At 44.4% G+C, this 20975-nt stretch overlaps 1 protein-coding gene across 7 annotated transcripts in view; it reads left to right on the forward strand.

Annotated features, from left to right (window-relative positions):
- Positions 1 to 3664, forward strand: part of glcci1a (glucocorticoid induced 1a) — a 32110-nt gene extending 28446 nt beyond the window's left edge. For 4 of the 7 annotated variants that reach the window (XM_069715110.1, XM_069715109.1, XM_069715112.1 and 1 more), the window contains 2 exons: positions 475 to 595; positions 672 to 3664. In XM_069715110.1, the coding sequence (XP_069571211.1) occupies positions 475 to 595; positions 672 to 990 (440 nt within the window). In that variant the 3' untranslated portion in view covers positions 991 to 3664. The remainder of the gene's footprint in view (positions 1 to 474; positions 596 to 671) is intronic. The other 3 variants (XM_069715111.1, XM_069715107.1, XM_069715113.1) reach the window with 1 other exon arrangement.
- The last annotated feature ends 17311 nt before the right edge of the window (positions 3665 to 20975 follow it).

Raw genomic sequence — 20975 nt, forward strand, 5'->3', positions numbered from 1 at the left:
TCGTCCTCCCTGCTTCACCAACTACACTCTGATTCACCACCTCTTCCACCCTGCTTCACCACCTCCTCCACCCTGCTTCACCGCCTCCTCCTCCCTGCTTCACCACCTCCTCCCTACTTCACCACCTCCTCCACCCTGCTTCACCGCCTCCTCCTCCCTGCTTCACCACCTCGTCCTCCCTGCTTCACCAACTACACTCTGATTCACCACCTCTTCCACCCTGCTTCACCACCTCCTCCACCCTGCTTCACCACCTCCTCCTCCCTGCTTCACCACATCCACTCTGTTTCACCACCTCCTCCACCCTGCTTCACCGCCTCCTCCTCCCTGCTTCACCGCCTCCTCCTCCCTGCTTCACCACCTCCTCCACCCTGCTTCACCACCTCCTCCTCCCTGCTTCACCAACTACACTCTGATTCACCACCTCCTCCACCCTGCTTCACCACCTCCTCCACCCTGCTTCTGTGTGTCCAGACAGTGGAAGCAGTTCACCGCTGCCTAAGTTCGCCTCGTCACCCAAACCCAACAACAGCTACATGTTCAAGCGGGAGCCGCCGGAGGGCTGCGAGAAGATTAAAGCTTTCGAGGAGATGAGGTACTGACTGTGATACTTGTGCTGAATTTCAACACGTCTCTGTTTGTGGTCCTCGCTGACTCTGTGAATGTCTCAGCAGCACGAGGCAGTCCACATCAGCGTCGGTCCCCCTCTTCTCCTGCCCCGACAAAAACAAGGTCAACTTCATCCCGACAGGCTCGGCGTTCTGCCCCGTCAAACTCCCGGGCTCCCTGCACCTCACCCCGGCCTCAGAGCCCGAGGAGGACGAGGACTCCGCGGAGGTGGGCTCCGGCTCAGAGCCCCAGGGGGCCGCGTCCTTCTACGGCGCCCCCACTCAGGTCTCCACGAGCACCAGCACAGACGACCCTCCAGAGGAAGCCGGCTCGCCCTCAGAGACTGCAGAGCCCCAGACAGACAACCCGGCCATCAGCTAGACCTGAGCCGAGCTGGCCTCTGGCTCCGGACCCACGCTAGCAACCACGAACACCACCACTGACTGTCCCACCAACACCTCCCTCTGCTCTGCCAGGGGAGCCTCCGTCTCTCTGTGCTGACCTCCACCCCCCCACCCCCTATCTCTGCATGACGTAGCAACAATGTCCCGAATATCCACCACCGCCACTACGAAGACTCGCCACCTTACTGTTCTGTTCTGAGTGATGTTGTTGGCAGTTGGACCTGCTGGTGAAAGAGTGCAGCGAAGGGAAGAATGGAGCACCATGGATGGGGGGAGGGGCATGCATTTTAAACTGGTAGTATATTTCTGATTAAATTATGTGTTGTGTTCTGTTTCAACATTCACAGTATGAATAAGCTCTCTAAACATATATATACACATATAGCTCTATGAAAAGGAAGAAAAGTGCTTGTTTTAAAAACTCCAAAACTGTATTGCTGTGTGATGTAACGGGAGAACAGCTGTACTCTTCAGGATTATGTTTACACTAACCAGGTCACATTGTTAAACCCTGTCTCAAAGAAATGCAACGAGAAAATCATTCGGGCAAAGACAAAACAAACAAACAGACAAAGTGGCCACGTTTGGTTGCACAGCGTCTGCATCTGGCCTCGCTTCAGGTATTTCACAATCAGAGTCTATTCTCAGGTAATCTGGAATGTATGTCCATTCAAAGTATCTGCAGCCGGACCAAGCAGAACAGATTCACTGTCATGTATTGGTGGTTCTATGGCTCCGGACGGATCACCTGGTTGTGTTGGACAGGACGTGGTGACAGCAGCTGCAGAGGGTGCAGGATGATCAGAACAGCTGCAGCCCACTGATGGGTGCTGCTGGTGGGATACAGTACTGGGACTGATGTGTATGTGTGTGTGTGTGTGTGTGTGTGTGTGAGAGAGAGAGAGAGAGAGAGAGAGAGAGACTCTCCTGACAGCTGATCAGACGTGGATGAAAGTGCAGTTCTGTCACAGAAGGAAACCTTTAAACAAGCAGACTGGAGGAGGTGTTGGACCAACATTTTACTTCTTCATTTGTTCATTCATTCATTTGCTCAGTGTTCTCAGCAACTTAAATCGAATTATAAGAACCAGAGCACGACTCGGTGCCCAAACACACAAACATATTTGATGAGAATCCCTTAAAGTTGTATTGTTACTGGTTCTCCCTCTAAGTGGTCATTGAAGCAACCTTTCTTCTGATGCAAATGATCTGTTATAAAAATCATTGAAATAACAGCTACGAGGTTTGTTATGTAAAGGATCATTTCAGTTCATTTCCCTTTAGAGGTGCCACTGTGTGCTGGTGTGGGCGGATGGATGTCCAGGTGATTGAGTCAGCCAGCGAGTCTACCTGGATGGAGATCAGGTGGTGAATTCCTGTTTCCTCTCAGACAGACTGAAACCAAACGTCGAGAACGATTCCTGTAAAAAGCTGCAGGGAGCTGCTGCTCTTTGCCATGACACATGCTAGAGTCTGTACAGCTGTTATCATGAGCCGCTGAGACATCTTCAGGTCCCAGTGGATGTCCGTGCCTTTAACACGAGTGGGACATATGCAAAGGTGAAAAAAAACTGGAACCATCCTTTAAAAGTGCAACAAAGAAAGCAACTCATCGAGAACTAAAAACATCAGACAGAACAATAAACACAAATACAGAAGAGGCAAGAAGTCCTGAAACTGGCTCAGTCATGTCAGTGACAGCTTCCTCTATGAGGTTTGCTTACATTAGCCAGTAGTTACATGAATAATAACTAATCACACAGGTCGAGTAAGACCATCGACTACAAGCAGAGGATGAATGTTGGTACAAATTCTCTCTCCAGTCTGCATTCAGGTTCATTTCCAAACTTAGATTGTTCTGATATTCCAGAAAAAAAAACCAATTCCATTAAATGCATTCCATGAAATTTTAGCATCTCAGACATAAATAGACTCGTGATGAATCGTTCCTAAAATATCTCTCAGCCTTTTGATGTGACTGCTGTTTGAGACCAGCTCCAGCAGGTCTGTGATGTTCAGATGAAAGGATCCCGCTGGTCCGTCTGTCTCTGAGTTGTAGAACCACCGAACTCCAAACCTGAACATCTGTACTCTGCAGAGCTGTTAGACAGCACCACCAGGCCCAGGTGTCAATGACCCATGCATCTTCATTGGCAAGAGTGAAACATAATCCACTTTTATTTTCTCTCCGTGTGCTCGTGGACTCCCTGCATTGACGTTCATTCATATTTTGTATATATGTGGCTTTTAAAGAGGCTCAATGCAATGTTGTGGTTTTTAAAGATATTTCAGCACCTTACCAAGAGCTATAGCTTTCTCAATGTCCCACATATACCTGACATTGGTAAACTAGATGTGTGCAATAATAGGAAAAAACAAACAAACAAACAGGTGTTGTCCTCCCAGATGTTGCCCGTTTTTTGACACGAACGTCTCATCCTGCATTCCTTTGGTTTTGAGCATGGAGGCTGGATCAGCAGGCAGGTTGTTGCTAAAGCCATTAATCGATACAAAACCAGCACTGAGAGTGACCAGAGCACATCACCGGCAGGTCAGAGTGTCCATCCGCTCACGACTTCATCCTCCACGTGTAACCTGCAGTGTCAAATTTCATGCACAATGGCAATAAAGAATCTTGGTTGTTTTGTCCACTCTTTAGTGTGTGAACATCAATGAGACGCAAACATGACACTGATGGAGATTAAATGAAATGACAACAAGTCATCAAAGTCAACACAGTTTGTTTACTGAGTACGAGCTCTGTAAACAATGCCAGTCTGATCAGAGGTTCACAGGACATCTTTCCAATATCTGGCTTCAGTAATCATAACCAACACAATCACAGTGTTTACATGAGAGTGGTGATCAGCTGACTAAGAGCCAGCTACCAGCATGTTCACATTAAGGGGGCGGGGCTTGCAGCATTAACCAATCACAAACAGACAGGTGTACTGGCAGTGAGTGACTTATTTTACAAACAGTAAACCATGATATATATTAGACTGATGATAAATGAAACAAGAAATCACTGACGTGTGAATGTGAGTTCAAATGCTTCTAATCACTGCAGCACGACTGCAGTGTAGATCTGACTGATTCATCCCCTCCAGTGGTGTCTTCATGGATTCATCACAATCCCGCTTTTTGCCAACTATGTTTTCACGTACGAGAAATCTGGCAGGTGGTGTAAAAATAACATTTGATAATAAATGGCTCTTCAGGATCTTCTACGAGCGTTTTGATCTGTTGTCTCGAGCTTAATCTGCTTTTTGGGGTCAAAGGCCACGTGTGTCATCAACTACATGTATGATCAATGCCAAGTGACCCACCCCACAAAAAAACTAAACAAACAACATCTATTAAAAAAAATTATACCAAATCAAATCAAATATAAAACATTGAAAAAAGTGAATATTTTTTTTTTTTTTTTTTAGGTATAATCACATCACCGTGCTGGAACTCATCACATTATTTACAACACAACACTAAACTCTGAGTGAGTCATGAACTCCACGTCAACCACTGAGGCGACCCAGAAGAAGAGAGTCCAGAACATGTGATTGTGGCGAAACAAAGCTGTTAGAGCAGAAGCAGACTACAAGTCTTGAACTACATGCCCGGTGTTATGAGCGAAATGCTAAGGTCAGGATGACAACATGCTGTTACTGAGTCCTCAGTGGAAAAATGAACCGTTCAGACTGGAATCAAACACACGACTCGATACGACCGGTACGAGTCCAACAACCTTAAGTTAAAAAGTTCAAGTACAAAAGTAAAAGCAAGGCAGAGTCCAAAAAAGCAACAGCAGTATGACGAAGGAGGAAGAACTCAAGACGGAGAGCAGAGAGAAGCTCCACCAGCTGGAAGAGAAGGTGAAGAGCACTCAGTCAGTACACAGGAGGGTCGGAGGGAACGACCACAGCACACCACCTGAAACAATGGTGACCAAAATAATAAAACAGGAAATAAAAGATTAAAGTACCGAAAACCAAAATGATCTCAGAGTTGGAGCAGGTTGTTACTGTCCCCATCTTGGGGGAGGGGGGCAGATGGAAATGGAGGCGGTGAAACCTCCGATAAGGTCCATGATGTTGCTGGAGGAGACGGAGGAAACTTCTCCCAGATTGATGAGGCACTGATGATCTCGGCCACAGAGACCAACAGCAAACTCTCCATCACTGAATACCGATGTCTTGTTTGTCTTTTAACAATTCAAACTTTTTGTGCAATGAAGAAGAAAACGGTCACTGAGGACATACGTTTATATTGCAGGTAAACAGTGTGTATGAGCTGTTGTGCACAATATTCAGCTATAAGCTGAAGGTTTCTGTTCAGTCCGGTAGAGACTGAAGTAACATCCCGCAGTGGAGACAGGAAGAGACGGGCACAGAGCCAGGATGTCTCTTTCCATATGTAAATTACAGGCTACAGTGATGATGTTATCACAGCCATCCGCATTTGCGGGCAAAGGTCCCACTACATGGGAGAGAACAGACAAACAAATAAAAGATGTTAAATGCATGTCTCAGTGTTGAGCATGATGGCTGAGCAGGGAGCTCCTGTAAGAGGAGGGACGAACATGCAATGTGATGCCAAGTCTGATCAAGCGTGAAACCTGAAAGAAAGGCTTACAGGATGATACGGGTATGGATATGGGTCACGATAATAACTTTGCACTCTCCATGTCTGATGCAGAGAGTCATGGAAACAAACAGCTGCACTAAAAGCGTGTATCTGAGCTGCAGCTTTCCAAATAACTTCTAAACGCTGGCTTTCAGTCTGGCTGAAAGGAAACCGCCTGGAGAAGCCATTTTGCAGAATGAATCTCTGTCCAGACCGATTTACCGTGTGACGTCATCATCTAACCTGCAGTACCGCAGTCCTCCAGCAGATGGCAGTAAAGACCCACAGATATCTGCAGCTGAAGCAGAATTCCTTCTGTCCTCAGTTTTTGGTGAAATGTGTACATGGATGAAATAGCTGTGTTTGTGACCTGTCTCAACATGTACCTGTCTGTACTACAGTACACACACTGGAGCTCCAGGGCATTAGAGTGAGCCACAATGCCTTAATATTCACATTTTCTTGTAAAACAGGAACAGAAAGTGGAAATGCTTTGCTGCTTGACAGGAAAAATGCAGATTGTCTAAGAAGAAAAGCATTGTTGGCCTTGTTTCAACTGCTAATCGGCTTTGCCACAAACTCGATTCTCTGTGCCAATCGCAACCTCCCAGCACATCCTAACCGGGCACATAGAACAAAGGTAAGACTTTTAAAATCAAATTACAGTGCAAAAAGCCTCTTGTAATCCTCTGTTTCTCAGCCTTCTTAGCAATGCTGCTGTTTCTCCATTCAGACTCAGCTCTGTGCAAAATGATAATCCCTATTTATCAAAGAGAAAAGATAATGGAACACATCAAATCAGCACTAACTGAGAAAAGGCACGAGTGACATGTGGCTGTATGAAGACGCCGAGAGTTCAGCGTGCTGCCACACAGGTTGCTGTGCCCTTCACTCTGAATTCACACTCTGATCAATCAAGCCTTTAAATTAGCAGCTAGTTAGTGAGAGTGGTCCCCAATCAGAGCCCTCTCATCCAGCCAATCAGTCCGCTGACACCGAGGTTAAATTCACACATTCACAGCTCTGCTCCAAAACCGCAGCTCAATCTGAGGAGTTTTGCTGTTTTTCACTGGTTTTATTCAAACACTGATGAAAACATCGGTTGTCCCACATTCTGTCATAGCTCAACCATTTATAGCCAACATGACTTCAACATATCAAATATGATGTGTCTGCTTGATTTCATTTCCTTTAAATTACACTGTAACATTGTAGTAGTTGCTGTTCAGGTCAACTTTACTGACTGAGTCCACGTATGGTCATTGTGACAGTAAATATACAAAAACATATTTTATCCCCCCCAAAAATAAGTGTATATATATTCAAGATCTCATCTCAAGTCCTATTTTTTAAATATCCACCTGCAAAAACATCCACAAAGTCAGTCAGTAACAGCTCAACAACAGTGAGGTTGAAACGAACAACCTTGGATCAGAGACACTTTAAAAAAAAAAAAATGCAATGACTGGCTGACTCTGTAGACGCTGGCGTTTGTGTTGCATGCTGCATCCACGTTGGTCACAGTTGAACTGGACCGCCTTTCCAATTCCATCTGTGTTATACATTAATAACATGTGAACTGATACTGGTTTAAAAATTGCACAGATTCATACTCACGTCAGATTTTCTTTCTCTCTCAGTTGTAAATGTGTTTGCACACGTGTCTCAGACAAAAGGCAGGAAGTTACACAGGCACATCTCAACATCAACTGTTGGGTGGAGACTGTATGAATCAGGCTACAGAGAAACCTCTGAAGGACACAGGAAGAGAAGAAGAGAGCTGTGTGGACCAAGAAAAAAATTAGATCATAAAGCTGGTTGAGAGAACGCAAAAACCACAAAACTGTCATGAAGCACTGTTTTCTTCACCACATCATTCTGTATGTGTTTATTTTATGGTGTTGATGTCCTCAGTTTTGTTCTACACTGTAAAAAAACTTTCAATAAGTTGGTGTGTCTACACCTTCGACTGCAACTGCGTGTCATCATTTTTTTTTGTTGCTGAGTCTGCGTCCTCCGTTTTTATTCATACTCTAACTTTTCCTCCACAGCCAAGCATAAAAACGTTTGACAGTATTCTAAGATTCTTTTGAACTCTTGGCATTTTCAGTTGAGTTGTTTTTTTTTTATTCATGTGAAAATGTGCATGAAATCATGTCGCTGGAAACACACCTTATGTCATGTTAAAAATGTGTCTGATAAAGGCTATTATGTAAAAGCGTGTTGAGCTCACTAACAGGACATTTGATCTAATGTCTTTTCAAAGTGTCTAATTTGAGATGGCTTGCATAAGCGGATGCTTCAGAGGTAAGTCGTCCTCCAGTTCAGCCAAACACTGAGTGTTTGTCCATCTGAAGCTGTCAACCTTTAAAACAAAGCACACAGACTGTAGTTTCAACATGGCAGCACGTAGAAACTAAAGCAAACAGGCAGGAAGCTACAGTAAAGTTAAATCCTCTTCTATTTAAATCAGTTTATTCCCAGTGTGGCCGTAGCTCTCTGAACTGAGTCTAATGTGTCAAATCTGTCAAATATTCAGTACAATGCTGAAGGAGGCTTTTGTGAAGGTGGACGAGCTGGCAGCCAGCTCCTCGTCTCTGGAGACGGTGGCCGGCTGAGTGGACGGACTGTCAGATTCAGCTCTTTTGTGTGTCTGTCTTGTCTCACAGGTCCATTGTGGAGGCTGGACAGGCTGATCCCACCCCGGGAATCCAGCCGTCCTCCCTGCCTTGTATGCATGTCAGCCCCCCCCCCCCTCCCTGTGAGGGATTTTATTGTCCTACCCCCCCCCCCCCTCCAACCCCCTCCCCCTTTCAAATCAGACGCCTTGAATGCTACACTGATCACGGAAAAATAATCAACTGCCCTTTTGTTTTAGCAGCCGTTTGAACAGGAGAAAATAAACTTATGGTAATGAAGCCTTATCGTGTCCGGTTCAGACGCAGGGTGTGATGTGATTTGCCTTCCAGTGTTGTGGAGCCGTCCAGCCGAGGCTCCCCGCTGCGAGCGGAGGCCTGCAGCCAGCTGACGGAGCTCCAGCACATTCTAATGCTCAAGTGCTGCTGCTTCTCCTGTTTTCAGTCCCAGCACAGCTCCAACCTGCCGCTCGTAACCAGACACGCTACATGTTCTAACAACACAGTATTTGCAGTTTTCAAGTCCTTTATTGACTTTTTTGTTCTCAGACAGATGTGATGCCGCCCTGCCTTGTTTAGGGAACTTACAGGACCGTATCTAAAATCCTGAGGGTGAGAGCTTCCCCAAAACCCTTCACCACCCCCCACCAAAGGTTTCATATTTGTAACTGGGGCCTGAGCACTGAACCATGTGAAGGCCCTATTGGTTTGGGGGAACTGAGGGAACAGATCTTCCTTTTTGAACTCACGCATAAGCTTCATAATAAATAAATAAGATAATTGTATGTATCAAACTATGATCACATCTTAGTGCTTTACATTTCAGTCTAATAGCCACAAATAGAAATGCTATAAAACATGTAAAGCTCTGTATTGTTAACACATCAGATTCTATCTGACAGGTCATGTTTGTGTCTTTACCACAAACCGCTCTGTGTTTACTGTCTGTTTGGTTTCATGTTCTGTTAACCTCAAAAATCATCAACAGAGAAATTTGGACCCAAAACAGAACAAAAACAAAGAGACAGTTGGCAGTTTTCAGTTCATTTGAAGGCTTGTGGTGATGGCTGAAGCAAACCGGTGAGTGGAGTGAGGCAGGAGGTTTGGAGCAGGGCACACAATGGAAGCAGAGGAGGAAACAGTGACCCAGACTGGAACAATGGATGAAGACTGAGCTGGACCTGGCAGAGAAACAGGTGAGACCACAATGATGAACCTGAAACAAGTTCAGCAGGAATTCAGACCAGCTTTTACTGTAGAGCTGATGGAGTGCACACACACACACACACACACACACACACACACACACACACACACACACACACACACACACACACACACACACACACACACACACACACACACACACACACACACACACACACACACACACACACACACACACACACACGGCCGAATGGTGAACGGCAGGGATACACAGGAAACGAATGATGAATGCAGCCTAACCAGAACAAGTATACAGCACTGAGCAATGTTTTGAATTCTTCTCCATCAGCGTGTGCATCACTATCAGGGAAGGAATCTGCTGGTCCCAAACTCCTCCTGCAACGAGACAATGAATCCAAACATTCAGCCAGAGTCTTAAAGAACTACAATCAGCCACAAGAAGAACAAGGCGTCCTGCAACAGATCATCTGACCCCCCAGACCTCTCCCGAACATCATGGAGTCCTTCTGGGATCACATGAAGACACAGAACTGAGATGTTTGGAACAGCCCACCTGCCAAGCAGCTTCAAATCTGTGTGGAAGTGCAGCTGGTAACTGATTTCATTTAGCTTTAATGTCTACTGCACTTTGTATGAAGTTGACTGATAAAGACAACTATTAGTGTCATTATTTTGGAAAAGCATCCTCACTTTACTATGACTGCCTAAAGCTTTTGCAAAGGGCTGAATGTCCCCAGGTTTTCCTCTAAGGCTGACAACCTCCACCATTAACAGTAGAGCAGTATGGAAAGTGACTGCTGCCAACCTTTACGATCCAGAACTTCTGAAGACCTTCAACCTTTACAGATATGAAACAATTGGTTATAGTTGTTGATTTAATTATTAATGAGAGTTCCATATTGGTATTTGTAGTTTAAGATCTTTTAAGAGACTGACTTATGAGACTGATTCGTAACTGATCTTTTTAATTATCACCACGCTCTGTGTTTTACCTCCATGTGTTCAACCTGACCTGTCCAGTCATGTGACATCATCTACATTTTCTTGGTGCTGTTGTCAGGATAGTGACAATATTATCTTGGCAGGCCTCATGAAAAAGAAATGAACATTTGCACCCACAGTTATTTGGTGTGCAGACAAAGTCACTGTCCTTATATTATTTTGATGCTGTCATTATGTTTGACATCCCTGTCTGAGAACGTATTACCAGGCCAAAACTCCCTGGGTGAATATGTGCGTCTGGCTCCGCCTCCTTGAGGATTGTTTTCAGTCATTGTGTTCTCTTAGGTGGAGACCTCAGGTTGATTTAAAACTATTGTCGCAGCATTTAATCACGACCAGATCATCACCTGGTCCATCTGCTCCCCATTTACATACCTGTGGTGAACAAACAACCCCCACCACCAGGTATGTGAGAAGATGGTCTGAGGAGAGTGAGGCGCTGAGGGACATGCTTCGCCACCACTGACTGGGACGTGATATGTCGGCCTCACGGGGACGTTATCGTGTTGGAGAACACCGTGCCCACCAAGAAGGTGCAGTGTTTCTCCAACAACAAGCCCTGGGTGACCCCGGAGCTGAAAGCCCTGCTGAATGAGAAGAAGAGGGTCTTCAGATCTGGGGACAGAGAGGAGCTGAGGAGGGTGCAGAAGGAGCTAAAGAGGGAGATAAGGAAAGGGAAGGACTGCTGCAGGAAGAAGCTAGAGGAGCGTCTCCAGCAGAACAACACACGTGAGGTCTGGAGAGGCCTTAAAACCATCACGGGCCTCAGTGGCAGTCCCCCCATCCCCCACGTAACATCAAAGGCACCCTCCTCACACCTTTTACCTCCACTCCCAGACAGGTATCAAACACCTCCCCCCATCAGGATCAAGAAGAGACACCCCCCACCCCCTCTCTCACCATCACGTCTGATCAGGTGAGGAAGGAACTGAGGAGGGAGAAGGTGAGGAAGGCTACAGGCCCGGACGGCATCAGCTCCAGGCTGCTAAGGAACTGTGCAGATCAGCTCTGCTGTACATTTTCAACATGAACCTCAGCCTGGAGAGTCCCGGTCCTCTGGAGAACCTCCTCAGCTTGGAGAGTCCCGGTCCTCTGGAGAACCTCCTCAGCCTGGAGAGTTCCGGTCCTCTGGAGAACCTCCTCAGCCTGGAGAGTTCCGGTCCTCTGGAGAACCTCCTCAGCCTGGAGAGTCCCGGTCCTCTGGAGAACCTCCTGTGGGGTTCCAGTCCCAAAGACTGCACACCCCAAGGAGCTAATTCACTTCAGACCTGTAGCCTTAACCTCCCACCTGATGAAGACGATGGAGAGGATCGTTCTCGGCTACCTCAGACCCCTGGTGAGCACCTCACTGGACCCCCTGCAGTTCGCCTACAGAGCAGGTGTTGGTGTAGAGGACGCGGTGATCTACCTGCTGCACAGATCCCTCTCTCACCTGGAGAACACTGGCAGCACTATGAGGGTCATGTTCTTTGACTTCTCCAGCGCATTCAACACCATTCAGCCATCACTGCTGGGGGGGAAGCTGCAGGGAGCTGGAGTGGACGGCCGCCTGACTGCATGAACCATTGATTTCCGCAGGAAGGAAACACCAACTACACCGGTGAACATCCAGGGATTGGACATTGACATTGTGGACACTTAGAAATTCCTGGGAGTTCACCCAGTGTGTCCTCTTCAAGAAGGGCCAGAGTCGACTCCATCTGCTGAGAAGACTGAGGTCCTTCGGAGGCTGCAGGACTCTGCTGAGGACATTCTACGATTCTGTTGTGGCGTCGTCCATCTTCTATGCAGCGGCCTGCCGGAGCTGTGCAGGGACAGAGAGGGACAGAGAGGGACAGGAGGAGAATAAACAAGCTGGTCAAAAGGACCAGCTCTGTCCTGGACAGTCCTCTGGACTCCATAGAGGAGGTGGGTGAGAGGAGGATGTTTCCCAAGCTGACATGGATCATGGACAACACCTCTCACCCTCCATGAGACTGTAGGAGCTTTAAGCAGCTCCTTCAGTTCAGACCGCTGCACCCTCAGAGCAGGAAAGAGCACTGCTGCAGGTCGTTTGTCCCGACAACAGTCAGACTGTTCAACACCACAATAAAATAATGTGGCACTATTCATATTCATTTTATTGCACTGGTCACTTTTCCCATTCATCCCAAACTGTATTTATTTATTTTTTAATTTAATTTAAAAAATATTTTTGTGTGTGTGCATATAGTCTGTGTGTGTATTTATTCTAAAATAATTATTTTTTATCTATCTTATTTCTTATATCTTACACGTATTTGTAAATGTTTTCATATTGTGTGCACTTTTTTGTTTTTTTCTTGCTGCTGTGGCAACTGAATTTCCCCACTGTGGGATTAATAAAGTCAATCTTATCTTATCCAATCAGCACTGACTACTATGAAACTATAAAGCTGCTACAATTACCATTGTTGGAACTACTTCGACATCCTCGCACTTAGCCACGCCAACTGGTTGCTGATTGGTCCGCCCTTCAAAAGGGGTTAGCAACCTTCAAAGCAAAAAGGTTTCCAGACTTTAATTACAGCAAAGACTCTCTGTGTTGGCCCTGTGATGGACTGGCGACCTGTCCAGGGTGAACCCTGCCTTTGCCCATAGTGTGCTGGGATAGGCTCCAGCCCCCCCATGACCCTGTTCAGGATAAAGCGGGTATAGATAATGGATGGATATAATTGTTTTTTCTAGTTATTGATCATTTCTAACTTCTCCTTGAGCTTCATCAAATGCAAAATTTTGACGAGGAAAATTTGTAAAAGACCGAATCCACCTCCTCTCTAGCACCACAGCCAGTATGATAATACAGACATATTCCCACCACTGGTGCTGCGTGCCATGTGTCGGGGCCTGTGTAGGTTGCAGCCCTGAGTCTCTCTTCGGAAGGGTGTGCTTGAGTGAGAGAGTGAGTGGGCGACCCTGAGAAAGGCCTCATTTAAATGAAGCTGCTACACAATATGAGATTACACTGGAAGGTGTGTAGGACACGCACCGCTCATACAGACTCAAACCAGCCAGGAAGATAAAGATGAGAAAACGTTGGAAAATTACAGCGCACCTTGGTGCTATCACCCTGCCGCAGAGCTGGAGGTGAGAGATAGAAGTGTTTCCTTAAAATGCTGGGCAAAGAGGAACGACCTTTCACAATATTATACACAGGCAGCAAGCTGAGCATCAGTATCTGTCCTCGGCACCGCGCTCCACTTAAATGGCTGTTTTTCCTCAATGTCAGCTCACTGAGTTTTGCTGTAAAGACACCATAGAAACAAAAATCAGCTCCGGCTTGCTTACCTTGAATATTAAATAAAGCCATCATGTATAGAAGATGGAGATTTCCTCTTTTCTCCGGCGGCACTGAAGGAACCTGAATAACATTTTATCCGAATTTTATGGTGCAAATTTCATTGAACTGTATTCACTCTGCTCATTTTTTAATGTGACACAGTTTTTTGTACAATTCTCATACTGCAAGTTTCACAGATACATTAATCATTGTTTCTAACATAACATAACATAACATAACATAACATAACACAACACAACACAACACAACACAACACAGCACAGCACAGCACAGCACAGCACAACACAACACAACACAACACAGCACAGCACAGCACAGCACAGCACAGCACAGCACATCACAACACAACACAACACAGCACAACACAACACAACACAACACAGCACAGCACAGCACAGCACAGCACAGCACAGCACAGCACAACACAACACAGCACAGCACAGCACAGCACAGCACAGCACAGCACAACACAACACAACACAACACAACACAACACAACACAACACAACACAGCACAGCACAGCACAGCACAGCACAGCACAGCACAGCACAGCACAGCACAGCACAACACAACACAGCACAGCACAGCACAGCACAGCACAGCACAGCACAACACAACACAGCACAGCACAGCACAGCACAGCACAGCACAACACAACACAACACAACACAACACAACACAACACAACACAACACAACACAACATAACATAACATAACATAACATAACATAACATAACATAACATAACATAACATAACATAACATAACATGAACTCTGACTGAAATAGGATAATGTCTCTCATGTGATGATAAACCCACTGGTGATTTTTCTACAAGATAAAGCATTTTAGCCCCTTTTAGCCCATTGTATTGTTTTTTTTTTCAATTTGTTCTACCAGCAGCTCTTTTAAATGAACCAGCTCTGAGAAACCCACCGTACACTCCCTGCTCAGTACCAAACAGCTAACATAAAGACTCAGTTGACACCAGCTGCCAAACAAAGTGGAGCATTTAGCATTCCAGGGAGTCAAACATTGTTTTGAGATGTGGTTTGGGTGGCGTGACATATATATACAAGAGGGGCCTTCTGTTTAGTCACCAAGAACCACGTGGTTGGGTTTTAAGAAGATCATAATTTGAGTTGAATGAGATGGGGTTAAAAATACACATAAACGACTTTGGTTTGGCTAAAATAAATAATATTACGTATGTAACATTATGAACATTACCTAAGTTTCTTTATGTACGTGACAAAAGTTAAATTCATCACGTTACATAAGGAATTTACCTTCCTTAAAGTTAATCTGAGATGACTTTCGCTTCCTCACATAGTTGAACACTGGGTGACTCCTGTATTTGTTGGTGACCCCCCCTCAACCCTCCTCCTTGATTAACATAAGCTAATTTCCATGTGGACTATGATTTATAAAGCAAACATTGTTATAGTAACGATCCTGCACAGAGTTTTATAACTAAGATGCCTGGACTTCTACTGTGATTGTTGAAGCTAAATACCAACATACAACAGTGATTGCTACCATGTTATCTGTAACTGTATTTTTGGGGTCCTGTGTGTTTGATTGACAGGCCTGTGGTGCAGTCAAGTTTTCACTATATACAAGCAGGTGTGGTTTCGGTAGGCTCCCGCGCTCGCTACTCCCCAGCTCGTCCAAAAATGGTCACTTCTGGCTCCTAAAAAGCTGAAATAAACTTGAGGATTCAGAACAGCTGTTCACAAGCTAACAGGTGCTGTTCGCATTGGGAGCCCTTTGTTTTTTGTCAACCCTGCAGCACAGTGCAGTGAAGGGCTGAGTGACTAGCAAAGATATGTTTTTACTGATCTATGGTTTTCAAAAGTACTGCATGAACTGTTTTTCAGTGTCTGTATCCAAAATGCTTTTTGATTTAGTAGAAACTAGAATATGAATCAAAATGAGGAGTTTGGTCTGTTCGTCAGGACAGAGGTTTCTGTGCAGTCTGGTGCTTGATGCAACCAGCACCTCTGCTGTGTTTAATTGTGGCCTTATAGCGCACAACATCACTCATGTTAGAGACGGCAGACTCAACAGTGTCTGCTGCCTTCAGATGGCCATAAAGAGACTCAGCAGAGGACTGTAGCTACCCATCTAGTGGGGATTAGAGAGCTGGTAAAATCCCTTCTAGCCATCACTGTATCCTGACTGTCTGTATGTTAGCCATTTGTATGATTTCCATGGTTACTAACTGTATTTTACTCAGTGTAATACTGTAAAAACAACATTAAGTGTCAGTGGAAAAAACATTTTTTTCTGCATGTTCACATGTCCTCTGGTTGAAAAGCGTGACTTTACCAAATAAGAGACCGGAAATATTGAGGAGCGTTCTGCGAAGTGTTCCGCACACTTGATGCTCATTCTTTGCATCGAGACTGCAGTGTGCCTGTATCTGCATCAAAGTGAGTCACCACATAATCGATACAGCAGAAGCATTGACCTCAATGTGTTTAAAAAAGATAGCAGCATCAGAGCATGTGCTTTGTGACCTGCACGAAATATAGCTCTGTATTGTCAACCCCAGCTGTGCTCAGATTGTGTTTGAACTTGCGTCAATCACTTTCAGTAACATCAGGGCAGGAATGAAGCACCGTACTGTCACATCACTGCATATCCTGATCAAGTTTCAAATTCCTAAAGCTCAAAACATGAAGGGCCGTGGAGGTTGTCTGAACGCTCCCAGGAATAAAACTGTCATAACTGAGGTTTCATAACAAAACGCCACTCTGACTGTAACTGTGTGCCAGCGCCTTTATGCCTGTGATGTGTGGTTTTCTGCAGTCCCCCTCTCGTCTCCAGTGAACATGTCACAGATACTCAAAGAGACTCATAAGTTCACAGTGGTGATGGATGACACTGCAGCTGACTCCGCCCACTTTATTGGCAGAAACAGGTAAATCAGGAATCATTCTACGCTCATTACATTCTGAACACCCATAATTCCCAGCCTGACATCAGACTGACATCACTATCATCAGTTTAACCTGCTTGTTTAAATTGTGACATAAAACAATGAGAACATTGTTCATTCTTCATCAGCTTTGATAGTTTCATCCAGACAAACAGAACGTTTTTCACAAAGCCAATACCTGCAGGATTTTTCTGTTGCACCCACAGAGGAGAAACTCATCCATCATTGCATCTACCTCCAGGCAAGAGAAGGAAAAAAGTTCTTTCCCAGATAGTTTTTGGCTAGCTAAGCCACGAGTCTCACACCTCTTGCATCTGCTTTTGTTTGTATAGCACCATTATTTATCTGCCAGCCCTGATATCATCTAATGAGAGGCAGAATGTTGGATGTTCCCTCATTACCATGAACACACACTGTAGTTTATTTTCACTGAGTCCTGCTGCCATCTATACTCCACCAAATGTGGATTCATCCGCTGCTGAAAATAGGGCTGATTTCAGAAATCACTGAGGCTTTTTCAAGTAAAACAATAAAACAGCAACAAAACAGCAAACTACATATTTGTGCAGTGTTTTAAATAACGGAGTAAATGTATTAATAAACGTTACATTTAACAACAAAATACTGAACCTTTCTTATTTTCCAAACACAATCTTTTAACCATGGAGTTGATTGTTCTGAAACTGTTATACTCATTGTTGCTGCATGATGATGAAACTCCTTCATGAAATGTTCATTTTAACACGTATTACAGGAGTCTGAAGCTCCCCTAAGAGACCTCAGATACCCGAGGAGCTACAACATCTCTTAAAAACATGATAATCGAAGCATTAACCTTTCTGAAAAGAAAAACAAAAACATGTATTAATTAAAAATCTTATGTTGTCATCAGTAGGAATATATTTATGTACATGACCTTGGTTAGTGCGCCTGACTTTATCTGCTGTCAGTAACATTTGGAACATGACTGACTGGGACACATGGAGGTAAAGAGCATTTATTTCAGCAGCAAGACAAATGAATAATCAGTCGCATTAGTAATGAAACGCCGTCCATGTTGCTGTTGCCCAGCAACGATGTTGTTACGACATAACCACTTAAACGCCAAGCATACGGTGCACATGAGCTCCCATGTTGTAACCACGAGCTTACTATACACGGTATATATATATATATATATATATATATATATATAGTTCCACTTGAACCTTGAACGCAGCATTAGGCCGCAGCCTGTTGTAGCCTCTGTGACTCTTCATCATCAGACCCTTCATCTTCAGCCAGTGGGACGCAGGAAAACCTCCAACATTTAGAATATAATCAAAGATAACAGTCTCTGCTAATCAGGTAATACAACAATAGCTCCTGGCTGCGCCTGGATCAGTAATCAAGCAGCAGCTTGGAGGACACTGTCGGCGTCTCACTAATTCAGTGATGAATAGGAGCAATTGTGTATTTTATGGCAGTTGAAATGAGCACTGTGGTTGAAGAGGAGCGCAGAGAGGAACAAACCGCTCATAAACAAGCCTTCAGTGACAGATCAGCCAATTCATGGAAATGCAGGAACGTCATTACCTCCACTTGTAAAACCACTGGTGACCTTTAAATATGTGCAGAGCTTCAGATACAGCCTCTGCTGCTGCAAAGATTATTATAGATTCCTCTCCTTTTTTTTAAATATATGAGCTGCTCTATCTGCAGAGCTGCAAAAGTTTTGCACTTCAGGGACCATTTCCTGGTATCTGTCACCGTTACCACTGCACCCCACCCTCTGAGGAGAGACCAGGTTACAGGCAACCAGTAAACAATCATAAATAAATCCACAAAACCTTATCAGGGGGTGAAATGGGGTTTTGACTCTGTTTAATATTTGATCAAAGAAAAAAAGAGATAATGATGAAGTGTTTATCCAAAGAGATGACTTCACTCAAGGCAATTAAGGCTTTTATGCACAATTAGTTTTTTGTTTCCAGCCACCAACAGCAGCCTGAGACACAACACATGCTGTGGAGACACAATGAGCAGCTAAATAACAACAATGTATTCTGAAATGCTGACATCGGTTAATACTGTGGTCGTTAATCAATATAGGAATTACTAATAGACCTCCGCCAGAGGATCACCGACTTCATTCATGCTCGTAGTAGCATGTTGAAGATATTGCTTCAACCAACAAGGGATATGTGGATGTCTACTTATAACACAGGGCTTAATAACAGTAACTGTAACAGTACTAGTTTCTGCATGAGATGGGCACTTTGAAGCACTCCATAAGTATACTAGGAACTGTGCAGATGCAGATTCAGAGTTTGAATGCAGACTGTGGAGTGTCGGTACTCGTCTGTCTGCTACGTAAATGCAAGTTTGTTACCTTCCCGTCCCGAACACAGTGGGCCGACTTCTGGGAAGTTGAAGTCAACTGTTCTAAATGTGGTTCCAACCGTAGCGGCTGTGGTATAGCTAGATGAGCTGATACTAACAGTGGCCATGCCAGCAAATATTAAGGGATTGAAGCCAGAGCAAGAGAAATCAAGAAACTCAAAGAAGTCTAGCTGCTTTTGGACTGACCATGACCTGGATTACTGATGACTGGATTAAAACAAAGGTTTAAGCTTCCCCCTTCTCTGTGCACGTCGAAGAGCTGCAATAGAACGGTTTCAGAACTTTCTGATTGCCCCTTTTATGACAGAAGATAGGAAAAAGAATAATAGGTCCTCTTTAATGATGACTTATGAAGGTGTGGAAGGGAAGATCTTCTTATACAGCCTGTTCCTGAAACAAACATCCAATTTGTGGTGATGATGCAGTCACTGTCATCACGTTTGCACTCAATACAGCCTGCAAGGTCACAAATGTATGTTTTTCCTCGTTCCACCTCCTGCCCAGAATTTGTGATCATCACCAGTCCTACAGTATACTGCATAGACCGGCTCTTTTTTCTGTGTCTTCCTGTTCTGACCTTTTGACTGTCTTGTGAACTTTTGTTCTGCTGTACACACTCATGCTCCTAAAGGTATTTCACTAAGGAGATAAGGATTGGAAAACGATTTATTGATGTAATGACAGTTTGACTGTTAGTCACTTGTTTTCACTGGAGTTTTCTTTCAGATTTACAAACTCAGTGTTGTATAGTGGCTGTCTATGAGATGTCCTCTGTAAATAATAGCATAAACACATCAAATATCTTTCATTTGAACTTAACATCAACTGTTAACAAACATTAGTATTTGACTTTAAATCCATGTCAGACTGACCTGAACGCACCCGCTTCCTTTAATATTAAGCAGACTGGTGGAGAGCTTGTGTGCAGTGTTAGACTAGAGGAGATGAAAACAGCCATAAGTCAAAATCAGATTCATGAACAAGTGTTGAGGGGTTTCAGACTGATGTGGACCCCCGTTTTCTTAGGAGCCAATCAGGAGGTCTATTTTTGGCCGCTGCAAGCGCAGCGCAGTTCAGGCAGCAGATGGTATTTGAGGGGGAGCAGGGTGCAATTTACAGTAAACAGATTTTTTATCTTTGGCAGGTCATGGAGAGAGCTACAACAGTATGGCAATTTAATAAGAGTGCTCAAACAAACTGTGGCAGGACAAGACTTAAGTGAGATGGAGTAACCTCAGCATGACTCTGAAACAAGCCCTGAAGCCACTGACTTGTTTACTCTGGAAAATTGTGTATCTTTTGATTCACAAGGCGGACTGAAAAACTCTGCAGCCTGTTATATTTTAGGAGAGGAAAAAAATACAAAGAATATCGTCTTTAAACAGGCGAGGTTGGTGGAGAGCTAATGTTCTTGTGAGACAGACAGGAAATATTTCAACAAGCCATTTATTTACTTGGAATTTGGAATAAATAGCCATGTCTACATGCATATGTGTGTTTAAAAAAAACATTTAGCTGAATAGAAGTGAGGCATTTAATATACCAATCTTTCCTCAAAGGTGTATAACCCGATTTAATTCTTACATTAAATCCTGTTTCTTTGTACATTAGGGGGCTGCAGTCAGTCACTGCAGCGTCCAGCAGTCTGCCTTCAGCTCGGTGTTACACTGAAATCTGTGACCGACAGTGTTGGTTCTGTTGGTTTGGTTTATGCTGCGTTCAAATGGAACTCATGAGCTCGTGGTTACAACATGGACAGTTATATGTGGGTATCAAAAAAAAATCCACCACATTCCCCCTTGTGTGACTTGCAAGTCACATATCACTTTTACTGTACTTCTCTGGATGAGATGATGAAGTCAGTCACA

The sequence above is a fragment of the Brachyistius frenatus genome, unplaced genomic scaffold (genome assembly GCF_029030835.1).
Source record: "Brachyistius frenatus isolate BFR_SWC_R1_liver_20210118 unplaced genomic scaffold, ASM2903083v1 Contig_138, whole genome shotgun sequence".
NCBI classification, from domain to species: Eukaryota; Metazoa; Chordata; class Actinopteri; family Embiotocidae; genus Brachyistius; species Brachyistius frenatus.